This window comes from Patiria miniata, unplaced genomic scaffold (assembly GCF_015706575.1).
Source record: "Patiria miniata isolate m_02_andy unplaced genomic scaffold, ASM1570657v1 HiC_scaffold_7, whole genome shotgun sequence".
In the NCBI taxonomy this organism is placed as follows: domain Eukaryota; kingdom Metazoa; phylum Echinodermata; class Asteroidea; order Valvatida; family Asterinidae; genus Patiria; species Patiria miniata.
Genome location: NW_024037074.1, coordinates 17,014,355 through 17,041,128, shown reverse-complemented (window position 1 = coordinate 17,041,128; position 26,774 = coordinate 17,014,355). Strand labels below are relative to the sequence as shown.

The 26,774-nt window shown below is 37.8% G+C and overlaps 3 protein-coding genes across 3 annotated transcripts; 1 reads left to right on the top strand and 2 right to left on the bottom strand.

Moving 5' to 3' along the window:
- Positions 1 to 530: 530 nt before the first annotated feature.
- Positions 531 to 2,748, bottom strand: LOC119745704 (guanosine-3',5'-bis(diphosphate) 3'-pyrophosphohydrolase MESH1-like). Its single transcript, XM_038222244.1, has 3 exons — positions 2,541 to 2,748; positions 2,210 to 2,265; positions 531 to 1,700 (listed from the first exon to the last, which is right to left on the bottom strand). Exons 1-3 carry the CDS (start codon positions 2,656 to 2,658, stop codon positions 1,320 to 1,322), a joined length of 555 nt encoding a protein of 184 aa, XP_038078172.1. The 5' UTR covers positions 2,659 to 2,748; the 3' UTR covers positions 531 to 1,319.
- A 983-nt stretch (positions 2,749 to 3,731) lies between these two features.
- Positions 3,732 to 10,738, bottom strand: LOC119718782 (phosphoserine aminotransferase-like). The gene is made up of 9 exons (XM_038188202.1): positions 10,507 to 10,738; positions 9,752 to 9,812; positions 9,517 to 9,586; positions 8,858 to 9,054; positions 8,546 to 8,623; positions 8,209 to 8,303; positions 7,792 to 7,961; positions 7,136 to 7,402; positions 3,732 to 6,657 (listed from the first exon to the last, which is right to left on the bottom strand). The coding sequence occupies exons 1-9, from the start codon at positions 10,561 to 10,563 to the stop codon at positions 6,555 to 6,557; spliced, it is 1,098 nt and encodes a 365-aa protein (XP_038044130.1). The 5' UTR covers positions 10,564 to 10,738; the 3' UTR covers positions 3,732 to 6,554.
- Positions 10,739 to 14,776: 4,038 nt separating this feature from the next.
- On the top strand, positions 14,777 to 26,017 carry LOC119718781 (serine hydroxymethyltransferase, mitochondrial-like). Its single transcript, XM_038188201.1, has 12 exons — positions 14,777 to 14,830; positions 15,488 to 15,649; positions 16,473 to 16,552; positions 20,707 to 20,907; positions 21,526 to 21,607; positions 21,811 to 21,933; positions 22,485 to 22,624; positions 23,241 to 23,406; positions 23,666 to 23,765; positions 24,286 to 24,441; positions 24,917 to 25,024; positions 25,453 to 26,017. The coding sequence occupies exons 1-12, from the start codon at positions 14,777 to 14,779 to the stop codon at positions 25,581 to 25,583; spliced, it is 1,503 nt and encodes a 500-aa protein (XP_038044129.1). The 3' UTR covers positions 25,584 to 26,017.
- Positions 26,018 to 26,774: the final 757 nt, after the last annotated feature.

Below are 26,774 nucleotides of genomic sequence, written 5' to 3'. Positions count from 1 at the left end.
AAATTCGCTGTAGGAATTCCACTGCACCCTGATCTCTGTCATAAAGAGAGATCGATGGTGTTGATAAGCTGTAATAGTGTGACTATTTCAGGGCAGGGCCTTCGCAAATCCGCCGGTCGTACGAAGCGCGCGTGCATATATGGACGGACCAGCCCATAAACCCTTGGGATCAAATGAGGGCGCTATGACGAATTTCAGCTGCGTGAAGTTTCATAATATTTTTGCGAATGGGGAAGTGTTCTACACTAGGGTTGGAAGACCATTATTTTGACTTAATCAAAATTGAAAGAGAATTTATTTATTTAGTAAATGGACCGTCAATACCACCAGGAAAAACTACTTTTATAAGCACTTAGGCTTGGCCCGAGTCTGTAATTTCTCAATGGTGAAGAAAATTGTTTTAGGGTTGAAGCATTTCACCTTTAAAACGTACATTCCCTACATCCCAACTCCTTCCAAAACCCAGGAAAAATACCATAATGCACTGAAAATCCAACACGCACAAAATTTAACGCACATAAAACACTGGATAAACGTTTGGTATTGCACAGTGTGTACTGTCTTGCAAACCTTTTATTTTAATTCATTACACATTATCAGATGTTTAAAATGCATGTGCCCATCAGGAGCACAGTTGCTGTTAAAATAAGGCACTAAATCTTGCTTACAATAATGCAAACAAAAAAGTCAAATACTATCATATTTTTACAAGGAGAAAGTCATGGAATCTACGTTAAAAAAAATAGAAAAATAGAGAAGCTGCCAATATCCTGAGGATTTCTTTAAACAAATTTTACAATTATATTATTTTTTTTTTCCTACCTATATTGTATTTACATGTAAGGAATGTAGCTATAGAAAAAAACATTGATAATTCTATGGGCCAAATTTCATGACGCTATTAAGTTTCTACTTACAGACTCCATGTCAACTTCATGGAGTCTCTAAGCAGTAAACACAGCAAGGAGCATGATCAACTCTTGTCAAAGACTGAGTTTGCTTAAAATAATGATGCGGTGACAGTAATCTCTATGCTCGCCCAAACATTACCCCACCTTTGCTAAAACACATGTAAAGTTAGCATAACTTTTCTTCTTATTTGGTAAGCAGCGTAATGGACTTGGCTCCTAGTCACAGTGAACTTGACCCAATTATGCTGAGCAAAAAATTTAGCTAAGTACCAGTCACAGGCAATATAAATTGCATGACATTTTGGCCGGTGACCTGCTCTTACTGAGCAAATATTTTTTTTGAGCTTACCAAATTACTATGCTGATTAGCACCATAAAATCGGCCCGTGGTAAAAAATAATATCATCCCTATAAACCGTCTGGTAGCACATCGCGCTTTGTAAAGAGCTTATCCAGTTCCTTCTCAAGATCTGCGTTGGTTCCCCTGATCCCGTTGATGACTTTGGCCGACCACTCAAAGTAGGTCTGGACGCGCTTCTTGGTCCACCCCTCCGGAGTGCTCTTCTCCAGGTCACGCAGGTTGTACAGTTTGTCAGCAAGCTTGACCAGCTTGGCCTTGGGGCAGATGAACGGCGAATGGGTGACCTGAAGGTCCTTGCGCTTCTGCCAGTGAAGGGTCTTGTCGTCCGTGACGTCCGCGACGATGTCCCGGACCTCTTTGCCAAAGTGCTCTTCAATCTCCTCAAAGGTGGTGTCGGTGTCCTCCACCGTGTCGTGAAGGACGGCAGCCTGTGAAATGAGGGTCCAAAGATTAACCTGTTAGTTCTTGTGCTGCTCCAAACCACCCTGCTTATGGAGTACCAAAGTGTGACGTCATTTAGAACCAGAAACTGTAGTGCGAACGAACGGAGTACGTGCGTGTTGGTTCTCGGTCTGAATCACGCGCTAATGTCTTTCAAACACATTTTGTGCGTGTGACGTATTAACTTCGGTACTCCATTACTCCCTACTTTGTATGTGGTACTTGATAGGTTTTTCTCCATACGACTCTGCAGGGAAGTTTTAACAGGAGGTGGGAAGTCGTTAGGGAATAAATACATGTACAATGTAATACAATATAGCACAGATGCTTGGAAAAAAATACACCCCCCAAAAAAAACCCCCACAAAACAAACAAACATACAACAAACAAAGTGATGGTGATACCAAGTTTTACAACAAGACAGCAATTCTTTCTTTACTTTTTTGGTTGTGTTTGTGTTTCTTTATCACTTCACACAAGACAAACTAAACAATACCTGCAAGGTTGCAAGGTCAGAAATCCCTCCTTCCTTTGCCAAGATTCTCGCCACACCTGAAAAAAAAAAAATGGAACGACCCAATCAGTCAACACATAATTACTAGGCCCTGCATTTATGCAGGAATATAGCTCCAGTCCATGATTAAACATTGCGACACTCAATCAATGCAGATATTTGAAAGAAACTCAATGACGTCCTAAAATCGGAAAACATTGGACAGCATTGTTATTAATAATATGGTAACTTTTTAATAAAAGAAAAAGTAGGGGTTGCTACTCCATGCAGTTTGACAGGTGAAAGTCTTGTGAAGGTCTAACGTTAATCTTACCGATAGGGTGGTTAATATACGGCGACTTTTCAGGATCTTTTCTCCTCTGTGTCGAATGCTTTATGGCAGCAAAGTTAACGCAGTCAATGAGTGACACCAACATACTTTCCTGTGACATTTTTTTACGATAAAAATGGCCTGCTTTTGCGAGGTAAACTTTTTCGCGACTCGGGCGCGGGAAGTGCTGCGTTGATAAAGACAATTGAGGGCGCTATTGCACGGCACTGTAAATTTTGAGTTCACGACTCTTTCTCAAATTTCGACTTCGTCTGATTCGGCTTCCTCCCTCACAAAACAATGCTATCTTTTTTTTTTAATAGACCTACTCCGTCCTTGAGTTGTGTCTCACATGATTTGATGTTTATTTCGATGAAAAGGGCCGTATTGCAACGGAATCTTCAAAATCAAGGGCCCGCGAGACAAGTCTTCTATTAGGAGCCATGACGCGAACCGGGCCAAAACAGGGCCGACGTTTGAGAAATGGCTATGCAGCTCAATCGAGATATTGAAAAATATCACTTAGATAGGAGTGACATTTGGCTTCAAATGCAACATTCCAAGTGTTGAACAGCATCTATGTCAAAAAAGTCAAGATCTATAAACTATATTTGAAGTGGCCGGGAGATTTTATTTCAAAAATATTTTACAGAAGTTCCTGGCAAAATATGCAAGCAATGCCTTCGGAATCTCTTGCAAACTGCCATCGAACTTTTCCAGTAAGGGTTTTCAGTACAGGGCCATTGATTAAAAAAATTAAAAAATTTGACGCCCATGAAAAAAGTAAATGGGTGTGGCTGGTACTTTTCATGTACCAATAAAATGTTTAAAAATTTTCGAAATCTATTGGGCCAAATAAAAGAAAAACATGTTTAGGGTCCCCGCCCACTTCCTTTTAGGAGGCCCCCTCTTTTTCTTTTCTTTTCTTTTCTTTTCTTACAAAAAAAACCACGAAAACATGATAAGTTTTAAACAGTGAAATCATTCTGGCCTCTTTGTCTGTTGCATCTAGCCCATATAAAGCTGGTATGTCATTCCCAAGTCCAAGTGGCGGCCATTTTATAAAAATTTTGGAAGGAAAAAAAGGGCCTCCTCTTTTCTTTTTCCAAAAATGCAGGATGCTTAACATGTTTTCTTTTTATTTGGCCTTACGCGTTCTTCTCTCTAGATAAACAATCAACACAAAAAAGCTCATTTTGTTACAATCTTTTTTTATTTATCCACATTTAAATGAAAAAAACACAAGTTAGCAATGCTTTAAAATGTTGCGAAAGTCTTGCGCAACGTTCCATTGTACTAGAACATGTCAATCTTAACTTCTTTAATCTTATGGCATCGAGTTCGTTTTGATCAAGTTTTGTAACAAGTTTTGTAATCTTTTCCAAATCCATTTGCACAAAGACTGGTTATCTTTTAAACAAATAAATGAGATATTCTTAACTCAACTTACGATCCCCAAAGCTTAGCACAAATACAATAAAGATATGCAAATATTATAGCTGTGCAGTGTAAATGCAACGCTTTAAACAATGGGTTTTTTACTCAATCCTGCCCTCGACAAGCGTTACAAGAAGATATTTTTTAAAAAGTTTGTGCAGTCAAGCTGAAAAATGTCAAAGAACCTCCGGGTGTTCAAACAAAATGCCCATATATCCCAAAAGAGTTCAGATTATTAATTAAGAATACAAAAATATTTTAAAGTTGATTCCACTAATTCCATTCATACTCGCATTTAACAATCTAAATAGAGTGGAGTTTTACGCGGTGAAAGCATCTCATCCGTTTTGAAAAAAAAGTGCAAAAATATATTTTAGACACCAATTAGGAAAAGTATTAAATTCCAATTAAAAACAAATTAAAACTTCAGCCATTCAGTTCTTAAGCCAAAAAATAAATAAAATAAAGCAAAATATTCTACCAACATAATTATGAATTTTCAAAAGAAAATGATTTTTTCCCTTGTTTATTCTTGAATACTTTCAGCTGAAACGAGCTGGGAGATCACAATTTGATTGTGGCGAAAAGTAAATTACTTCTTACAATTTTACACGTATGTATTTCCAAAAACTGTTTGCTTTCCTTTAAAAGGTCAGTTTAGGACTCACACAAATCAAAGAGCACTTAGTATGGATGCAAATTAAGTTCAGCTGTACACTATTATGTATATGGCATGCAGTGTACATGTACTTTATGTACAAGACTCTAATAAATAAAGAACTTTACAAAGGGCATAAAGTTTTCTAGTTCTCACTAGTGCCAGAAAATTACACTGAAAATGTTTTCCAAGCTTAGAAATGAGCTTCACCATGCATTAGCCTCAAACCCTCATGTTAACATATCACAAACCAGCAATCTTAAGCCAGTTAAAGTCTGCAGAGCTAAAATATTCTAAAAAGTGATGTTTTCCCCGAATTCACAAAATGTGAACCACCAAACAAAAGGAATTTTACAATACATTAGTCACATTATGTACAGCACTTTTTTACAAAAATTACAGCAAAACAGCCACACATTTAAACAATGTCCATCTGCCTGTTCAACAAGTTCAGTTTCAGAGTAAACGTGCACTTATATCATGACCAACAAGAACAATGTCAAAATCAATTTAAATCAGTGTCATTAGATTTCAAACTTTCTCACGGGTAACCCAACTCCTTCAAATTACAGGACCCAGTCCTAAGGCTGTAAATAGAAAAACATGTTACCTTCCTAAAGTTAAGAGGCACAGTTTGAATAAATAGAAAACTTGTCGACTTAGTTAAGGTTGTACAACTACATCCATGTAAATGTCATGTCTTCGTATTACTTGATATATGCTTTCATATTTTCCAGTCTAGAGAAATACACTGCATTCTTACAAGTGTTTTCTGTTGTAACACTTAATGTAATTTTAGTTTGGCACTTGCATCAACATTACTGTTTAGTTAGACTGTACATTTTGAGCTCTTTTTTTTTCTCCATTTATGCAACGTTTTCTCCTTTGTGATACAAAACCTAACTTTGTATCAACAACTGAAGGAACATGCCCTCAAATTCAGCGGACTTCCCCTCGGAAGGGCATTTGCGACTATGCAGAAATGCAATAAAAATATACCCGACAGCAGAAGCAGGCACAACCGGTTAAAATACTTCCACACGGGTCAAAGTTCAAATCCTGGCTAGGGACCTGGCTAGCTGCCTCGCATTGCGCCTTGTCATCACCCAACTGGAGAGTGATCGGAAAAGTACTGGGGCAACCCAACAATCAGCAGATCTGCACATGTTGACTTTTTGTATCAGAAATAACCATCGTGTGATAATTCAAAGATCGTTGCGAACACTTCAAACTCCACTTCTAGTTAAATTGGGAAACACGCCGATTAGCACGTGAAGATCTAGCACATGTACACAAACTGAAGCACAGTTAAACTTGCAATGAATTTGTTACAGCTTAATGCATAACTTAATTGACATTTTGAACAAATCATGGGATTTTGTTTTACACATTAAGCACCCTTTTTTGGTTGAAACATTTTAAGTTTTAAGATTGCAGTTTGTTAGCAACAAATAAAATGCCAACTGTATGGATGCCTGCAGAATACCTTGAAAGCGAGAGAGTATTTTGGTGGCAATAAAAAAGTATACAGCGCAATTTTCATGCATCTGATTTTTGGTTTGGTTTGTTAAGTTTTTGTCACACAGAACTGCATTTATAATATAAATCAGTAAAATGTTCCAAAAGTTGTGACCATTTCAATAATTTATAAAAAAAAAAGGATTTCTCCAAGTTTAAATACAGTTATGGAATGTGTCCCATGTTGCAGACTCGGACACCTATCTGGGGTTCAAATCACTGAAGACAACCAAATGCTCTGCAGAAGTCGACAAATCTCAGAGTAACTTTTAAACAGAAGCTGCTGATGAAGTGAATTGAAGGAATTAAAGCCTGAAATCCAGTCTTTGATAACACTTGCTGTATAGGCTTCCGAGTGACACAAGTCTCTGGGCAGGGCTGAAAGAGTCTGTCTGCCAGGCTTTCTACCGATGTCTGGCCGAGAAATTGAGCATAAAGTCTGTCAACTTGCTAACTTCCTGAACTGTTATGGCGTTATACAACGAGACGCGCATTCCTCCTACAGATCTGCATCAAGGAACAGAGAAAATAAAGGGAAAATATCAATCAAAACCGTCAAAGGAAGTCAACTACAATTGTAATACTTCAGTTTTGTCTAAAAACAATAAGCGAGACTAAAATTCAAAGTCCTAAACCACTTTCTATCAACATCACTGTACTTGTTTTCTCTTTTGTTATTATCACACTGCTTGTAAACATGAAAACCGGAAGTAAATACTAAAATAGTTGAGTTGCTTCGGAAATGTGAAATGATTATGAAATATATGATACAAAGAATCGAGATAATTGAGATAAACAGTCGGTAAAAGAAAATATTTCCCACAGTTGGAGATTCCAGAGGGTGATATCGCAAGATTTCTCACCCCCCCCCCCCCCAAAATAAAACAAGGTGTTCAAAACAACCTATGATAACAATATTTGGCGATCAACAATATTTAGCCAAAACATTATTTTGGGAAAGCAGGATAAGATTAGTCTTACTGACCTGTGACCTTTGAGAGACACCATGCCCAGTTTTTGGCACTCATCCAGGAATTTCTTTTCCAATTCCTCCATGCCGTCCTTGCCGCCGATCCGGAACACCACGTTCATGCGGCTGCGGGCCGACTCCTCCAGGGCGCAGTGGTAAAAGTCGCCCGAGTTGCTGATGACGTCGTAGACCATCCGGGACTTGGTGTGGCTCAGTTCCGCCATCTTGGCTGCTCCGCCTTGTTCCTTGAGCCACTTGAAGACGAGGCCCATGATGTAAATGCTAAGAAAAAGTGGGGGGAAAGAGAAAATAGGAATACGTATGCTAATTGCTGTCCCAGTTCCGTTCCATTTTGAAGAATACCTGGCAAAAATTAACTGCTTTATGATTAACACCCACGTGTTGAGTCACATTTGTGACGTCACACTGATAATCGATGGCACAGTACGCTGCACCAGAAAGGGATGATAAGCTCAGCACAACAATATATACTTAGCAAAATAATATCTGCTTAGCTGATGCAGGTTACCAGCCAAAATGTTGATAAATTGATGTAGCTTTTGACTGGTACTCGGTTTATTTTCTTCGCCAATTGCATACTTGCTTAGCAGCAGTATGAAGTGGGACCAGCTTATTATCATTTTTGCTGTTAGCTTCATAACTAAGCTTACCTGTACGTTGGCGGGGTGTTGTACAGCGAGTTGTTGCCAACTTGCACCTTGTAGTCAAATATGATTGGACACTCTCTGATAGCATGACCAATCAGGTCCTCTCGGACGATGATGACCGTTACTCCAGCACATCCAATATTCTTCTGGGCACCGGCATAGATCAAACCAAACTGGAAACAAGCAAGATCACAATTAAAAATCACGTTTTCAACCCCTAATGAATTTATCTCAAAAAGCATAACGCCAAAAGCATTAACACATTTTTAAGCTCTTCATACTGTGAAAGAAAGTGTTTATACACAATATTTCTAAGATCAACCCCAGTTTTAATTACAATCATACAAAATTATTTCAAGCATTTCTGTATTCACCAAGTAAAAAAAAGGATTTTATTCTCAAAGAGGAAAGGAAATTCACCTTTGAAACATCAACAGGTCTTGAGAGGAAATTTGAGGACATGTCACAAACCAGGGGCACTCCATCCGTCTCGGGGACAAAAGGGAACTCAACTCCTGCAATGAAAAAAAATAAATTGTCAGGTTACTTGTTTATTATTATTGTTTGTTGGCTGTTTATTACTGTTTAATGAGATGAAAGGCCATTACAATTCTAATTGAGGTCACGAAACATTCGCTGCAAAATCCGCAACAATTGCAAAAATGTTCAGCTTTTGTGAATTCGCAGTGTCAATAATTGTCATGACGTCACAAATAAACTACGAATTGGATTTTAACAAACTCACTGAAAGACATACCGTTTACTGTTTCATTGTCACAGTAGTATACATAGGAAGCATCAGGGTTTAAGTTCCATTTGTCTTGGTTCGGAATCGCTGAAATGAATGAAAAAGGCATGAATGAAAAATTGTCCACAATGATAAGTGCACACTGATAAGATGAGTTTTTATTAAATCATCAGGTTTTCAAATTTTACAGGTGTTCAGAATGCAACCAACATTTGCAACGACTGCATATGAGTTTGCAACGACTGCATATGAATATAGCAGTTAAAGACTGCTATATAAAATATAAACAATTTTATTTGTCTCTTTTAATCCAAAACTCACTTGTGTATTTGTCGAGTTTGGGGAAGACTGTGTTGATTTTGCCGTATTTCTCGGCCTCTTTAGCCGCTTTTGCTGACCAGCTCCCAGTGACGATGTAGTCGGCTGATCCCCCTCTCAGCAGATTCATAGGAACTGCACTGAACTGACCGGTACCCCCTCCCGGCAGTAGTAAAATCTTGTAGTTGTCTGGAATTGCTCTGCAAAAGCAAGTTTTGAAGACTCAGAATAAGATATCATCCAAACATTTAAGTTTAGGAAAGAATGTTGCAACCTGACGCTATTTCGGCAGTTGTGTACAAAGTCTATAGAGAGTCAAGTAATTTTCTAAGTATTTCCTAACAAAATTGGAAATATTTTCTCAGTCCCAGATTCATGTCTTATCGTCATTTTTGCAATGACTGACCTTCATTGAGATGATATATGAAGAAAAAGCAGCGTCAGGTTGCAACATTCTTTCCCAAGTTTATATAACTTGCATTTTGGAAGTTTTTTGTTTGTCACTTTGTGGCTGAATAAATAAATATTGTATCAAAAACATTATTTAAGTTGAAATATAGAATACTTTACATATTTGGCCTAAATTTTGTTAGACAATATGGTAGAATTTAATCAATTCCGCAAGAAATAGTCAATTTCTTTTGATTCTCTTTAATACTTACAGTAGATCTCGGAGATCCTGTAGTGTTTCATGCACTATTTTTGAAAATTCTGCTGAACGGTGACTGAGTTCTAAGACGGAAGGGAAACAAAAGATAAATTCAGATTGCAGATATTACTTCACTTGGGAAAAAAACCGAAGAAAAGCATTAAAGCGCAGACGAAAATGATTAAATTCCTTGTCAAATGTTGATCCTTCACATTTTGGAGTGTCATCAAGAGACAAATCAATCTTACCCATCATGCTCAGTCCCATATTGTTGAAGTTCAGCATTTCCTTCTGAGCCTGTTGCAAGACCTGAAGGAAAAACAAAGTCAATAATATTAAAACAAAGCTATTACACGACTGACAGAAAATTAGAGTTGGACCTAAAGTGAATCTTATAATTATGTACACTCTAACCTCTAAGTTAGGGCTCCCCTCAAACACAAAACAAACAACCAGCCAGCCCCTCCCACCCAAATTAAATGTTATTCTTAAACAGGCAATTATAATTAATAAAATCCTTAAAATAAAAATCTCAAAATGTGAAGCCCTAATAAAGTAATAGTACTAATAGTAATACTCCGTAAGAGATTTCAATGGTCATCTTGAACAATTCATATCAATTACTAGTCCCAAAATGTTTTGAATTTTGAGCATTTTCGCCCCGCCCGCCCCCCCCCCCCCCTTTCCCGGCGGCTTTCGTTTTATTTGCAAAAAAAAATTAACAAATCAAATTTTTAATTTTTAATTTTTAATTAAAAACTACGATCGAGTAACGCCAAGACATGGGCTAATTGATATGCAAATAGTCTGTCTCAATAATTCAAATTGTGTGTAATATTTAAACATAAATTCTTGTGCAGAGTTAATGTCTCCGATCATCACACTCCATGTGTGCACTCAGCACCGTGATTTCGAGAAAGGCTTCGCCGTCACAAGGCGTAATTTGACGGCGTAGTGCGCGCTCCCAGCGCGGTGGCAGTCCACTCCAAACGTAAACACTCACCGATTCCGGCAGCTTGGCTGGTCCAGCAGCAAAATTGATTACTCTGTGTCCATTCATGGTGATTGGAACGAAAGGCAATATTCTTCTTTGGAAAAACTGCACAATTTGACGGAACAGGGCCAGTTTAATCGTGTACGATCGCACAAATTTGTACTTTTCGCTCTGCTTACACGCCTAGCGTAAGAGCAAAAGAGACAGTTTAGTGTTTACAGCCGGCTTTTGAGCCATTCTTCGTTTAGCGCGCGCCACATGTACTGCATGATGGAAATATCAGAACTTATGAATGACCATAAAACGCGCTGATGTTGATTGGTCCAAACAATGAATAACTTATTCACGAACGGTCCCATTGGTCAGACAGCCTGGAACACGCCGGTTATTCATGACGGCGACGGCTGTTTCTCTGTGGGTTATACAACATTTTGTGCTCGCACGAGCATCATGAACTGCACGGTTAAATACTAACTTTTACTCGCAGGCCTACTTTTGGAATAGGGGGTACAAACTGTTACGTAACCTTTTAAGAACCATGTGGAAAATTCCACCTCGGCACAGTATTATAAAATACTTTGTTAAATTCGTTATCTTGTCATAACAATATATAGCAATGTGCATGAGGCAACCGTTTGTAATTTTTAACAAAATGATCGTTGTGAGCCCGTTTTTCCATGACTCCATGTATTAATGTGCCATTATTTTTGATCTCCAAATAACTCAAGGATGTTCCGGCCTGTCTGCATGGCCCTGCACCAAAAAAAAATCCCATCTCGGAGTCATATAGTGGGTAAGTCTTCTGTTTTGTTCTGTTTTTAAAATTCCCGTTTGCCCGTTTGATTTTCTTGGGAGCCGTTTCACTTCATTCACATTCGCTCCCGTATAACAAAAACTGAGCACGAATGCCCGAAACAATTTATTTAGATACTCTTTACAGATTTTTCTTTTTACCCTGGGCAGATGACAATAGATGATATTTTGACAATAGATGATATTTTAACGCCGGGTACTATGAGGCGCCATGTGTAAATAAATTATTTAACAAAATCATTTATATATAATTCATTATTAATTATACAATTCAGTTTTCGGCTTATTGGCTTATTTATTAATGCATTATTTACATATAAAATTCTTCTCGGACAATTATATATAAATAATTGTTTGGCAGTTTGTATTATTATATAGTAAATAATGAATTATTATTGTTAAATAATTTATTTACACATGGCTCCTCATATGGTACAGGGTGAATATATGGCTCCATTGAACTGCAATAAGTTTTTATATTTAATTTGCCTCCTGCGAAAGATGCCTTAATTCCGCGTATTGACTGGTCACAGTGATTTCAACTTGGAGATAAATATCGAATATCATAATGATTGGACAGTTTGGGAGATATCGTTTGCAGTTTGCTGCAATGTATCTGTACTGTTCACCGTGGATGATAAAGCGAGGAAGGTAACTAAACGTGGACGGGCAATGATGGGTGAATATTGAAGGTGATAAAGCTTGTAATATGATAAGCCACATTTTTATGTATTCATCTTTGATGAACCCTATCACGTGGCGCGCGGCCCCCAACGTGGCACACTTGAATTTTTCGCCTGTAGCGCCTATAGCTAGAGAAATAAAGTTCTAACACTCCCGTTCATAAATACAAAATTACGAGTTTATCTACCCGTTCCAAAGTTAGCATAAAAATGTATTTCGGCGTGATTTTCCGATTATATTTCGAAGTGCACAGTGAACCCTTGACAATGTCCCCTAAAAAAAAGAAAATATGTTTTGGACAAACTTCTAGTTGGGTATGTAAGTGGTTTGTCAGAATTGTCAACTTTATACAGAAACTATTAAATGTTAATTTGGAATTTTCTGAGATTAATTCAAGTGCGCCGTGACGTAAGGGAACACTCAGCCGATTTTGTGCCCAATTTGTGGACGCACCGTTTTTTTAATTTCGGATTAAATTTCATGACACTGAAATTGTTCACAGAGGTTAAATAATAATAATTAATAAGGTAAAAGTACTAAACCAGAAGTTTAATGATTTAATTTGAAGTTTGTCAACAAAGAAGTTTGACAACACTTGTGAGGAAAATTGAAGTCGGGGTAAACGTCGAACGTCGACGGCAGCTCCGCTGCTTCAGGTTGTACGGCCTGTATTTTAACGTCAAACAGTCAAAACAAATCCAAAAAAACGATTAAGAGAATTTTTTTATAGCTTTACCTGCAATATTTTTAAGTGCGAAAAACATTTCCAGATAATTTATTGCAATCTTATAAAACAAAAATTCTAAACAGAATTACAGATTTGTTCACCATAAAACAAACTCCGATTGTTTTATATATATTTTATTAGGTTCAACATATACAAAAGTTGATGTAGAACTACATCCACATGAATTGTATGTGCTTGAATATCGGTCGTCATGCAGTGAATTTGTGGCGTTTTTAATTGACCAACTGTAATGATTGAGTTTATCCGCTAAATATTTTTTCCAACAAGTCGAGCGATTGTGTTCTTAAATAATAATAATAATAAATGGAGCATTTACAAAAGCGCTTTTAACAAAGATCAAAGCGCTGTACAAAACTACAAAACTAAAGATTTTTTTCCTTTTAATTTGGCATATTTGTTCATTATTTTGTGAAAGTTGCTGCACAAGACGGACAAAGGGCTGCCATATACTGGAAGAACTGTTTGCCAGTGGTCGGCACGGTATTGTACCGCAATTTTTAACCACATACACAGCGCGCGTAGCTAGCTAGCTAGCTAGCTCTATATCAAAATTAAAAGTATCGGCGCTTGAAATAGCGCCCTCATATTATCGCAAGCGGCCCTGACCGGTCGGCGATGCGGTACGTAATTAGCAAAGTGGGCGCGGCACAGCCGGCGAAAACTGGATGATGTAATCATGCTTTACGTCGTCACTCCAAATCCGTGACGTTATTGTCATATCACGAGAGCAGTTTTTCTGCGAAAGGAAAACTTCGTTGTTGACTTACCATTCCAGAAAACCACGAAAGAATGTGTCCACGTAAAAAAACCCGGATTTACATGACAGCGCTTTTATATGCATTAAAAATGCCCGCAAATACCATCACCTGTTTATAATCATCATCATCTTCCTATACTGTGCAGAAACCTCCGCTGGAGTACACTCCATCAAAATAACCATCAAAATAATGCCAAAAATTAAGGATTTAATTTAGGTGGGAGGTCGGAAAAATAAATGCAACATTAAACTTGGATAAATCAAATTTAATCACACAGTCTTATCAATTTTGTTTATTAACTTCGTAAATTTAGGCCCATGAACATTGGCCCTGACATTTTTTGTTCACCTTTCAGTGTGTTTTCCCATGAAAAGTTCACGGTTTTCCTCACACGTAGAAAAGTGGCAACCTCGAAAAATAATACATTTCTGACGATTTTGTGCGAGCCTGCTTATAATTTATAATTTTGCCAAGGAGGGGAAGGGTTACCCTGTTACAAGATCCGAGTTGATGTTTTTTTTTCCAAGACAACGTCGCATTCTTACAGTCTGTAAATTTGTTGTGTAACACAAAAATTGGAGGACTATGAATAATTGATGCCCCTCCCATACTTCAACAACATTTGACGTTAAGCAACGTAGCTTGCCACAACCGGAATAAACCAGTTTGATTCATCAATGATGCCTAGTCATCCACAGCATCAGGCATCTTCAGATTAGATTCTTTTGTGTCCTCCACACATCCGTAGTAACGACCTCAGTGCACGTGTACATGTGTCGTCATCACGCATGAAAGTGTCGTCTGCTGATTTTGTTCGTTACCCAGACGTGACAGATGCGAGAAGCAATATTAATCTGGGTGTGTGTTACGGGGAGACCTGACTATAATTTTGAGCGCGCCACACGTACACAAAAAAAATTCTGCCTTCTCTCTCAGCTGTGACATGACATGCATGATGTGCGCGACTACCAAAACAGTGCCCACCGATTGCATATTATATTGACAGCTAGCTAGCCAGTTACTGAGTCAGTGAGCGAACGGAGTTCTTGGACTTTTTTGTGGACTTGAGGGTCGGAGTTTGTCGTTTTTCCCTTGGATGATGTTGACTTGAATTATATTTGAAGAAAACCCGCAAGAGGAATCTTTACCGGTGTTCGTTGGATGATGTAACAATTTGTTGTGGTGGTCGAACATTATTTAAGTTTAACTTCACTTGACAATTATTGAATTAAGTGCCGGTGGCTGTCGACATTCGGAAAGTGTAAAGTCTTGAGGGATGGCTTCCCGTTCACTGAGTCGGCTTCTTTCACTAAGGCCTGCCATACAAAATGTGAGTTCGTTTTGGAAATTTGCCCGCCGTGTTACTGTGTTAACTGTGCTGGCACCAGGCATTTGATTTATATTCCTCCGTCACTGACACACAGTGAAAATGACTGACAGTTTTTGCTGTTGAGTTAATGAGTTTGCGATTCAACACCTGATGAGATTATTGAGCATTCCAAAATGCATGTTGTTAATTTAATGAATTGTTTTTTGTGAACAAAAAATCAACCTTGGCTGGTATTAATTACACGACATGTGCTAATCAGTTCAAATTTCTAAAAAAAAAAAAAAAGGCCTAGGGCCTAGGCCTATCAATTATAATTATCAAAATACTAAATAGGCCTTAGGCCTAATATTAAATAGCAAAATAGTGGCCTAGGTCTTTGAATTTGGGTCAGGTTTATAAACACATCATTTTCATTTGACCATCTGAAAATTTGGATGGCCAGGCACACTTGGTTTTGGTTTGTGTTTCCAATTCCTATTTTTGTTTCAACCAATGAAATGAGTGTTTAAATTCTTGCCCGTCATTGATTGCCCCATTCTGTGGAAAAGATGTTACACTTACTTGACTCCCTCCGGGTTACAGACTCAATGCCGCTGTCAATGAGTGAGAACAGTAGTCAGTACTGTTGAAATATGAGTCTTTCTTTTAACATCCTAGGTATCCCGAGCCACATATGGCCAACAGGCGACTTTGCAGAGTCAGCAAGTACCAGACTGGACGGGACAGGAAATACTCTCAGAGGTAGACCCTGAGATTCTCTCACTGATCAGGGAGGAGAAGCAACGACAAGTTCGAGGTCTTGAACTCATTGCCTCAGAGGTGAGCCCGAAGGGATTCGTAAAAAAAGAGCTGAGGGAACTTTTAGAGCCCAATATGGCTTTTTTGTTATGAGCAAGTTAACAAGAGTCTCCCTAAAGATAATGTTTTGGTTCATTTTCAGTTAATGAAATTAAAGATTATTTGAAAGTTAATTTTACATTTACATAATTTACAAACATTAACATGCAGAAATTTAACATAAATTGGAAAAGTGGAAGGTCATGGTCAATCTGAATCTACTTTTTTTCTGATGGACAAAATGTGAACTTAAATAGTTATCTCCTGAAATGAACTTCCGCACATTGTTTCCCATTGTCTACCCCTACTAGCTCAGGATATTGTACCCTGGATTCCTTGACCGTCTGTGTTCTTATCAGAATGCTTGCAGCCTTTGTTTCTCGTGTTGTTTATTTATACCTGTTTGAATAGCCCATTGCAGCTCTAAAGCAGGTCAATCTATATTCTGTCATGTGTAATATAGCTTTGTCAGTATCAAGTGCAGCTGCACATATACACCTCCCCCAGGGCCATCAAGTGCAACTGCACATGTACACCTTCCCCCCCCCCCCCCTCACCAGGGCCATATGTCGAAAACTGTTGACATACTCTCATTGGAACCGTTCCAAAAGCTGAAGTGTTGTTGCAGTGAATATATGGGTGCATTTCAGTGAAGAAAAAAAAACACTTAAATGAATTTGGACTAACATTTGAAGGAATCAACATTTTTAAAGAGTCTACTATTTGCATTTAACTGGTGAAAAGTTTGTCTCAATACACACACATTGAAATAGACTTTTTGTTATCTTTTTTTTTTGTGGCTCAGAACTTCTGCCCCCAGGCTTCGCTCAATGTGCTCAGCTCATGCCTCCACAACAAGTATTCCGAGGGCCTGCCTGGAAACAGGTGAGTTACAACAGTTTTGAGCTCAGAATCAGAGGTTTTACATCGAGAAGCCTGGCATCAGGTGATATTTTTTACCTGAATAAAACAATTGTTTTGCACATATAGCTTCCATTGAGACTCGTCTAGCTTTGTTTTGAAGCCACATATGGTTTAGTAAGATGAAAATATTGACATTGATTTTATACCCACCCCAAATGCTACTAGAGTCATTCCACTCGACCTTTATCAATTGGACTTAAGTCCTTGTAAAATATTGACTGATATCTTGGATAAATATTATCACAGCAGGATATTTGTTGCCAATGTGCTATTTTGTGGAACATATTTAAAAGTTTATAAATCAGCTTTTAAGTTTTTTCAAGGTTTAGGGACTTCATCATAAATGTACATGAATTTTTGTGCAGTTATTCATATCTGTTAATTTCACATTAAGTGGAAGCACAATTTCAAGAATGGGTGTTGAGGCAGTTGTATCTCTTAAATTTCAGAGAAAAAAAGTTGATATTCTGGGAAGAGGATTTTGCCATTCCCTTCAAAATTACTCTCCAAATTACCCAAAGTTCAATCTCACTTGTTTATTATATTTATGATCCACCGATAAAGTCATTTTTGCCATTGCCAAAAATAAGTAGTCATGAAACAGCAGCATACAAAACCACCTGCACTTTTTATGCTAATGTTCCTTGCAAGGAACCTGATTGGTCAAACTGCAGTCAGGACACAACATATGTTCAAGGGGCCGATGGAAATTGATTTGGGCTAAAGGTCGACTCGGAGACCCTGGGAACATGCGGATGGAAAAGTCTGGTAGTTTTCCATGGAAACCTGGCAAAACACTGGTACTTTTCCATCAAATAAGGTCCAAATGTCCCAAGACCCCAAAATGTACTTTGCTCCTGGCTGGTGCCAAGGTTAAGCTTTTTTTATCAGTTCTCAATTGATCTTGAACCCTTTACTATAAACATCACCCCATATATTTATTGCATTAAAATCAGGGCCAAAAATAATACAGCTTAAGTTTTTCTGGAAGGGATGTCATCAACCCATTGTCTTGCCATAGGTGGTAAAATGTACTTACTTAAAGGAATTTGAATGTAGTGAAAGGTGTAAATTTTACAACAAAATATTAAGTTGTGAGTACTTGTTATTTAAGAAAATAAAGTTGGTTTATATAATATATTGCTTCTTACATAATATCTAGTTACTTGCTGAATCAGACTCGCAGTAACGAGAAGTGCTCTCATTAGTTATTCTGGATGAGGACATTATGTCTTGTAGTGTGAAGGAAGACAAAGTAAACCATCGCTTTGTTGAAAAAAAACAGTGTTTCAACTTCAATCTAACTCTTCCTATTTCTGCAGTACTATTCACCATTTAAAAAAGTTACCTGGTGACTTTTCGTAAGTAAAAGCCAGTTTAAAAAAGAGACTAACTAGTTTTTTTCACACATTGTCATAATAGGTAGCCATTGAAATATTGTAGTCAGAATTTTTTCAGTAACGCTTTCAGATGGAATTACTTTTGGGAAGAGAACTATTTCTGTTCTGTTTATAACTTACACCTGACGGAGCACTGATGGACTTTTTAAAGTGCTCAACCACGTTTTTATCCTTTTTTTTTTTTTTTTTTTTAGAGTAGGCTAAAATTTGAAGCTCAACACTATTGTCATTGACCTTGACTAAATAGGGTTTGTTTGAATAGGAAAAAGATATAAATCTACCCTAAAATAAACTGGCCCCTCATTCTTTGTTTTATCAGCCCAGGCCCCAGACAGCATTTAATCTCGGTCATGTGATACCAGACTTTGACATGCGATCGGATGATACTAAATTGTGACATAATTTTTTGGAGGGGCGGGGGGGGGGGGGGGGGGGGGGCCAGAATTGATAAAATTATGGTCGACAAATGGGTCTTATTTGCCCGAGAAAATGTAGGGATGCAATTATAAATTTGGCTGCACGCAGGCTTGGCCATATCCGGTTGCAGACCAGTAAATAGGCCCAAAATTGCCTATGCCGGCCAAATCATGATTGGCATGCCCTCAAAATCTTCAGTATTTGAGCATATTAATGGGGCATGAAATTAAGGGCCGTAGAAAATAAGGGTTGAAGCCGTGCACAGGACTGTGAGCTTGCAGTTCTGTACAATTTGGATGAATTTGGGGCCCTAAAAGCACTTTATTTTGCAATAGGGTGTTGGCATCGTTTTTCAAAATGGCGATGGGCATCAGGACTAGTAAGGGGTGATCATCTTCGAAAGGAAATTTCTCCTGAATTCATCAATTGAACCCCCCCCCCCCCCCGAAAATTGAAAAGAAAATGAAAGATGATGAAATGAAATAAGCTTTAATTTGATGTGTGTCTCGAACACTTAGGAGAGTTGTGAGTATTTTTCCTGAATTTCTGAAGTGGGTGCATTTATCATTGGGGACTAGCGCAGTTTATTTAATGGTCTTCACCCATACTCTTGCCATTACTAACACATTGTCGTAAAAGTCGGTCTCATAAAATTTCTATGCGAAACCCCCTGCACCAGGGGTTTATGTAGAAATTATCAGACGGTTATTTATTACTCCCCATCACACTCAATTAACTTTGGCAGCGACCGCAAGCCCCATTTGAAAGAAAAAGTTAAGACAGGATCAAGGTACCAACTTTTACGATGATGTGCTAGTAATGACAGTTCAAACCAGTGGCGCACCCAGTATTTGTCTTGGAGGGGGGGGGGGGCCTCCAAAAAATTGGTGTTTTAGGGGGAGGGTAGACTACATGTATTTTGACGTTGGTGGTGCCACTTCACTCCTATAATACTACTGGAAAATAGGCCACATACATATCACCTAGGTCAAATCATGGGACTAGAAAAAAAAATTGACAACCTCTTGGCCCCCCCCCCCCCTTGCGCCACTGGTTCAAACAGTCAGAACACATAATAAATTGGGGTTTTTTTTGACAAAACAGGTTTTCGGGTCATTGGGTTTTAAATGGTGATAATCTTTGAATGGATTGAGCAATTTAAGTGATGTTTTCATCAAGTTGTTTCTGGAATTGGCTTTTGCCAGTCATTATTTTTGTTAAATATGAAATATACTTTTTGGGGGTTTGGGCTCAGTTTTTTTCCCCTCGCCCTGTATGATAGCGAGCTTTTTTATGTCCGTTTTGTTTTAATGTATTGTTGTGCTTTGCTGCACATCCTAAATTGATCAGACATATGTATGTTGTGCTAATTTTGTGCAAAATCAATAAAGTTATCATCTGGGTCAATAATAATGGGATATTGCCGGTTGTGCTTGAAGCGGAAATATGGATCACATAAAAGTTTACAAGGCAGAGAGCGTAAAATATTTTTTCAGTATTTTGCACAATATTTGACATTGATAACAACTGGCCAGTAATGAAACTTGTGATTTCACAATTTTTTTAAAACAATTTTTGCCCTCTCCTGTGGTTAATATAAGACAGTGCTCCTGTTCAAAATAAGATTCACATTTTGTAGTGGACTAAGCATTACTACAATTGAACAGGCTGCTTCACTTATTGGACCACTGCAGGATCTATAGCAGTATTCAGTGCATGCATGAAGTGTGCTATACCTTATTTGGTACAGTGTTTAACAGATGCATCCGGTCATGCAATGTATGTAAATCCTGTCTGTCAATGCAAAATTGTACCCACACAAATATTTGTATGTATCTATATGTATTACAATACATTGTCGCCCACACGAGAACTGATCATTTGAAAATACACAACAGATGTCGTTTGAGGGGGAAAAATACATGAAGAGTGTAGTTTTCAATGTGCAGGCAAATGGAAACATAGAAAACATCAGATACACACAAAATATCCCCCAAACAGGGAAGGAAAATGCTATAATTCTTTAAAGTCTTTGGCGCTTTTCCATTGATACAGATATCAATATGTGCATCGAGTTTGAGTGTAAATTGTTTTACCTAAAATCACAATTAAGATGATATTTTTCATTAAAGTAGATAAGGCAACTAATATGTCAAGTGTCTGTGTAACATATGTTGCCCTGGAAGGCATGTTGCATTTATTGAAACCACTGAACCATATGGTTTTTATTCCCCTCTTTTTTTAACATCTGTTCGTTGACTTGATATTAACACTTAATTGCGTTTTCTTTTGTTCTAGATATTACGGAGGAACAGAAGTCATTGATAAAGTTGAGCGGCTGTGCCAGAAACGTGCCTTGGAAGCCTTTGATTTGGACCCGGAGAAATGGGGAGTCAACGTTCAGCCGTATTCTGGATCGCCAGCAAACTTGGCAGTGTATACGGGGCTGCTGGCCCCCCACGATCGCATCATGGGGCTGGACCTACCACATGGCGGACAGTAAGTCTCAAGATTTTAGACTAACACCTGTTTCAGACTGACGTTTAAGAGTTGTGTCCTATTGAAATACTCTAAAGTTTGAATGAAGTTTGATGTCTAAAATAGTCAGGCATGGAACTTTTCCTCGAATCCGCTGATTTCCTCCTTTTTTGCTACTCATGAATGCCATTACAAATTAAAAAAAAAATGTACAAAGTCTTGTGTGGTTTGGAGTTTCCTCGTTTTTTTATTCTAAATTCCCAGTTGCATGCCTATAAAGTAAGGAGTGGCTAGGCCTGCAAGATGTCAAAAAATGAACTGTTGAAGTCACTCAGAACAAATAAACCAGAGCAACTTGATTTCAGATATGGCTCTTTTAAATGAAAAACCAATGCATTAATTTTGCCTTTCTGAAACCAAATTGTATGTGGCTCGACCTGATTCATTCCAGACAGTTTTTGGTTCTTCCCAACTCAAAAGCGTCAGCCTATGACAGGTGTTACTGCTTCGTGGCTGGTGACCACTGAAAGTGTGCTCTTAATAAAAAAAAATTGAGTAGAAGTATCAGTGCCTTTCTTAGTCAGTGTTGCAAATACAATCTCTCTTAAACATGTCTTTCCTTTTCCTTCTGTCTTGCAGTTTAACTCACGGCTTCATGACAGACACCACCAGAATTTCAGCCACTTCCATCTTCTTTGAGTCCATGCCGTATCGACTGGATGTAAGCAACCTTCCTCTTTTCTTGTTAATATATTTGCGGTCTTTCAAGCGTATCTTTAAGTTTTGGGATGGTTAGAAAAGCTCCAGGTAGCAGTCTTTGATATACCTCACTATTAAAACAGTGGTTGATTAGTGAATTTGATTTTGAAATGATAGGTGATACTTTAACATACACTGATTTGATTTTCTGTGGTCTTTTTACAGATCAAGACTGGTCTGGTAGACTATGACAAGTTGGAGGAGACCAGTCGCTTGTTCCGCCCTCGGCTCATCATCTCTGGATACAGCGCATACCCTCGCAGGCTAGACTACAAGAGATTTAGAGAGGTCAGTCAAAACAGGATATCCTCAGTGTTTGTTTTTTGGTTTTTGGTTTTTTTTATTCAGTTTCCTCTATTAACATGCATCTGTTAGCCCTAAGCATGATATAAACATATTGGCGCAGCTAAATATACACACAGGTGTCATTTTTGCCCAATTTATGCATATTTTATAAAGGAAATGTGCAGTGTATTTCACGATAGATGTGCAAACTAAGGGGAAATGAAATGATAAAACAAAATAAAAATTGTTAGCTCATTGCATGTCAAATACAAATTAAAATTGAACAGTATACATGTAAGTGTCAGGTTAAAGACAACGTTGGGCACTGACTGGGTTAATGACATTCATGTTGAATTTTGGCTTCTGACTAACACCCTTTGAACAAAGAAAAACGACAGATTGGAAGACCATCAACACGGGTCTTGATAGTTCAGTTGGGTTGGTAAAGTACAGGTACAGTGTTCAAATCCTTCTCCAAACATATTTGTTATCGTCTTTTAAAATATTTTTTTTTCGTTGTAATCCACAATGCGGCTGTCGTTTTGTACTTGCAGATCTGCGACGGAGTCAAGGCAATCATGATGTCGGACATGGCACACATCAGCGGTCTCGTGGCTGCCAAAATTCTCCCTTCGCCGTTTGACCACTCGGACATCGTGACAACCACAACGCACAAGACCCTCAGAGGGCCAAGGTAAACAAGGCTTCTTGAAAATTCAAAACATCACCAAGGAAAGTTTTGATTTCCACAACACTTCATCAGACCTAATGCATAGCAGTCATCTTAGAGTGCAGTGCTTATGTAACACTAGGGTACAAGTAGGCATGGCGAGATATTTGTGCGTTAAGTCAAGAAACACCCTTTATTTATTGGTAACCCTTCCCCCTCCCACATCCTTCAAAATCTAGAGCTCAGCCATTATGACTGGACATAGTACATCATGCCTGTTTTAAAGTTTGTCTGCAAAAGAGTGTACCATTCGGTTCCTGTACAGTTGAGAATTCAGTTGAGGTTTCAATAAGGTTACCTTCAAAAATGCCTTGGATGTTAGAGCAACAATTTTAGAGGAAAAATATTGCTTAAACGAGTATGAGACTGGTCCTATAGGTATGATGCTACAAGAAGGATTTGAGATGATATTTCTAAAATGATAAGAAGCAGCATCTCAGGACCCAGTATGAACGTGGGTATAGTGTAATATATTTATGGGTTACTTGAAGGCGATTCGGATTTCTCCAGATATGACTTACATTTACAATCGCAGAAAACCAACAAACACTAGTCAATGTATGTAAAAATCTGTTTGTAGGTCTGGCCTCATCTTTTTCCGTCGCGGTAAGAAGGGCGTCAGTAAGAAGACTGGCAAAGACATCATGTATGACTACGAGAAGAGGATCAACCATGCTGTCTTCCCAGCGCTGCAAGGAGGTCCTCATAATAACAACATTGGAGGAGTAGCTGTGGCTCTCAAACAGGTAATACCAGGTAGTTTCAGATGGGCATTCCAGTCTCGCTTAGCTAAGTAGTACTTAGAGCAACTGAGGTCGACTCGACCCAAACAGACATCCTTATAATTATATGAATAAATCTGAAAATAAAAAAAATTAAATCAATGTAGTTTCTTGCGTTTTTATCCACTACAGCCTGTGCCCAGTACCGTCTCATTTTGCTAGAATGCCTCACAAATTTGGAAGACACCATAAGATGTTTTTGTGTCTCATTTTTTTTCTTTAGACAATGACTCCTGCGTTCAAGGAGTACCAACGTCAGACTGTCCTGAATGCGAAAACCATGGCTCAGGCACTTCTGGCCAAGGGATACTCTCTTGTCTCAGGTTTGTATAAATAATCACTTAACTCTTTAAAACAAGGAAAATTCCATCTTATAAAGAGCTTGGTTGCGGTACCCACTGCTATGTCAGACTCGAACCCGCCGGCAAGATCGGTGGTCGAGCGGTAAGACGTCTGCACCAGTAAGCAGGAGCTTGAGGTTCTTTTCTTTTATATTTCGGGTTTCGTTTAAACGTTTTGGAAAATTTGGAAACGGATATCTAATTTGTTTTCGTTTAAACATTGTTTTCGTTTAAACGTCACATCTTTAGTAATTTCAATGATATGACCAAGCAAAGGATTCCTCAAAAAGAAACAGAAAAGAGTGTCTCATGTATCAGGTTAACAGGTGTATTCCTATTTTTCATGTCTGAGTTTCGTTTAAACATTTTGGAAAATTTGGAAACGGATATCTAATTTGTTTTCATTTAAACGTCACATCTTTAGTAATTTCAATGATATGACCAAGCAAAGAATTCCTCAAAAAGAAACAGAAAAGAGTGTTCCTATTTTTCGTGTCTGCAGGAGGGACTGAGAATCATCTGGTACTGGTGGATCTCCACTCCAAGGGAGTGGACGGTGCCCAGGCCGAACACATCCTAGAACTCTGTGCTATATCTGTCAACAAGAATACTTGCCCTGGGGACAAAAGTGCTCTACATCCAAGCGGCCTCCGACTCGGTAAGATATCCATATATTTGTTTTCAGTGCTTGAAGTTGTTGAACACAACCTTGGTCTGGAGTAAGGCGAAGGATACTGCTTTTCAACTGAAGATGTATGCAGTAAATTAAACCAGAATTTCTGTTTTCTTGATTTTTACATGTTTCCTGATTGTAATACATGTGTCATGAAACAAAGGATTATTCTTATGTACCTGTGACTCTGAAGCTAATTATTATTGTGAAGAATATGACTTTGCCATATTAAATGTTGCATTAACAAAGAATATTTTGTCAGAGAAATTCCTGAAAACCCCATTTTGGAGAATTTCCTGGCATCTGGACAGGGACAAATAAATGCACTGTCACACTTTTCATTATTTTAGTTAAAAAGTGAAAAGAGTTTACCCTATTTGCTATTTTTATGCCCTTTCGTCATAAATTTTTTCTTCCTTTTTTTGTCAATTACATGTTATTCATTTTTTTCTTTAATCAGGATCACCTGCACTGACTTCTCGCAACTTCAAGGAAGGTGATTTCTTGCAAGTGATAGACTTCATCGATCGCAGCATCGCCATCGGGCAGGAAGCCAAGAAAATCTCTGGTAAATTTTTGGAGAAATGCAACTTTCAAATATTTTTTTAAGGAGCAAGTTTCAATTTGCGTCCAGAAACTAACTTTTTAGTTCTTTACGCTCCAATAAGATGCCATTGTTAAGCGTACTCAATCTGTAAAAATTTGCTAACTGAAATTACCAAGCATCTGTTATCAAAACTGTCTTTGTGGCTTTCCTTTTTCTTTGATATTCTTAAGTCTACATGATTTGAGACAGAAATTGAATATGCTGAGTGCACTTGTTGGGCACAGCAATTTATGCCGTTAAAAATATGGGTTTTTTATTACAAAAGCTGTTACAATGCTACGGCTTATTGTGCCCCACTTGTGTCCAATGATCACATTAAGCAAATATATAAACTGATGAGAATGACATGACTATTAATCAAATGTATTTTTTCATTTTTTTGCAAATAGGTGCTAACAACAAAGTCTACTATGAGGTCGTGGAAACCAACAAGGAGTTTCTGAAGAAGATCGCCAAACTGCGTCTGGAGGTTGAGGACTTTGCTGCGCAGTTTCCCATGCCAGGATATGACAACTTTTAGTTTTGCCTAGAATCATTCCAGTGAGACTTACATGAGTGAAAAATCTCACTCTCCTGTATATTACAATGTTATCACTCATTCAATGAGTGTTAGCTTTGAACAGTGTTATCTCATTATAACTCATTTCCATTTCCATGTGGTAACTCGCGAGAGAAAAAAAAATTGTCATTCGCTCAATAACCAATATTTCTGAAATCTGCGGGAGTACGGTAAAGAACAGCATGTACATGAACAGCTCAAGCACAGGACCCACCTTTAATACAGCTTCTAAACACACAAACTTTGCTCTGCATATTGCAGGTAAATTGCACATGTTTACGAAAGGTGTGTGTGTGTGTATTAAGTCCATACAAGCGCAGTGTGTGAACTGATTGTATTCGTGATCAATATTTCACCATCGGCTTTGCCATCACATCATTTGTGGATTGAATTTTTTTTTTAAATGTTAGTAAATGTTTTTTTATTCATTTCATTGGAGGTACTCATTGCCCATGTTCTTCTTTACAATTTGAATTGGCTGAAAATTTTGACTGAAATTAGTTCTGTTTTTGGCTATTGCCACAAAAAAAAACAATTATGAGGATTTACGTTTTAATTTTTTTCCCTTTAACTTATTTTCATGTAATTGTTATGCTATGCTACAAAGTGCTAGCTGAAATGTTACACTGCCGTTCTATATAATTCAGTATTTGATCATACATGCAGAACAGTGTGCTCATTAACAAGAAATTTGCTTAGCAGATTCCTTTTAGTTAATTTAAATTTTTGCTTTAGTTAATTTAATTTTGAAAAGTATAAGTTGAATAGTGGAGTTTTGAAATAACGTAATTACACTATTAATAAAAGGTCAGTATATAAACAAATATATTCCATTATTTTTTTCTTTTTCCTTTTTATTTTTACTTATAATTTGGTGATGGAAATACAAATGGAAATGAGAATTAGTGTAATAACATATAAGCTGCAGCGATCGTTCAGACCAAATATAAATTCATTTATAGTCAACAGTTTGTGTGAGAAGTTTGACAATACTATGATTAATAGTATTACATTTTCATTTAGTTGGAAAAGTTTGGGGGGGAAAAGAAAAAATTGAGATTAAAAGAAAATTTAAAGATTAATAAAAGTCTGAAGAGTTGTTTTAGGGAGTGCCTCAAAACTTCAAATGTTCCTATTTATTTATTTTTTTTG

Bases quoted from the DNA above. Each gene is read 5' to 3' on its own strand.
- LOC119745704 (XM_038222244.1), bottom strand. From the start codon at position 2,658: ATGTCACAGGAAAGTATGTTGGTGTCACTCATTGACTGCGTTAACTTT. The intron at 2,266-2,540 runs GTAAGATTAACG...TTTTTTTTTCAG, and splicing joins GTATATTAACCACCCTATCG to GTGTGGCGAGAATCTTGGCA. The intron at 1,701-2,209 runs GTATTGTTTAGT...CTCATTTCACAG, and splicing joins CTGACCTTGCAACCTTGCAG to GCTGCCGTCCTTCACGACAC.
- LOC119718782 (XM_038188202.1), bottom strand. From the start codon at position 10,563: ATGAATGGACACAGAGTAATCAATTTTGCTGCTGGACCAGCCAAGCTG. The intron at 7,962-8,208 runs GTGAATTTCCTT...GCTTGTTTCCAG, and splicing joins GACCTGTTGATGTTTCAAAG to TTTGGTTTGATCTATGCCGG. The intron at 6,658-7,135 runs GTCAGTAAGACT...TCCTTGATGCAG, and splicing joins GTGTCTCTCAAAGGTCACAG to ATCTGTAGGAGGAATGCGCG.
- LOC119718781 (XM_038188201.1), top strand. From the start codon at position 14,777: ATGGCTTCCCGTTCACTGAGTCGGCTTCTTTCACTAAGGCCTGCCATA. The intron at 20,908-21,525 runs GTAAGTCTCAAG...TCTGTCTTGCAG, and splicing joins GACCTACCACATGGCGGACA to TTTAACTCACGGCTTCATGA. The intron at 25,025-25,452 runs GTAAATTTTTGG...TTTTGCAAATAG, and splicing joins GGAAGCCAAGAAAATCTCTG to GTGCTAACAACAAAGTCTAC.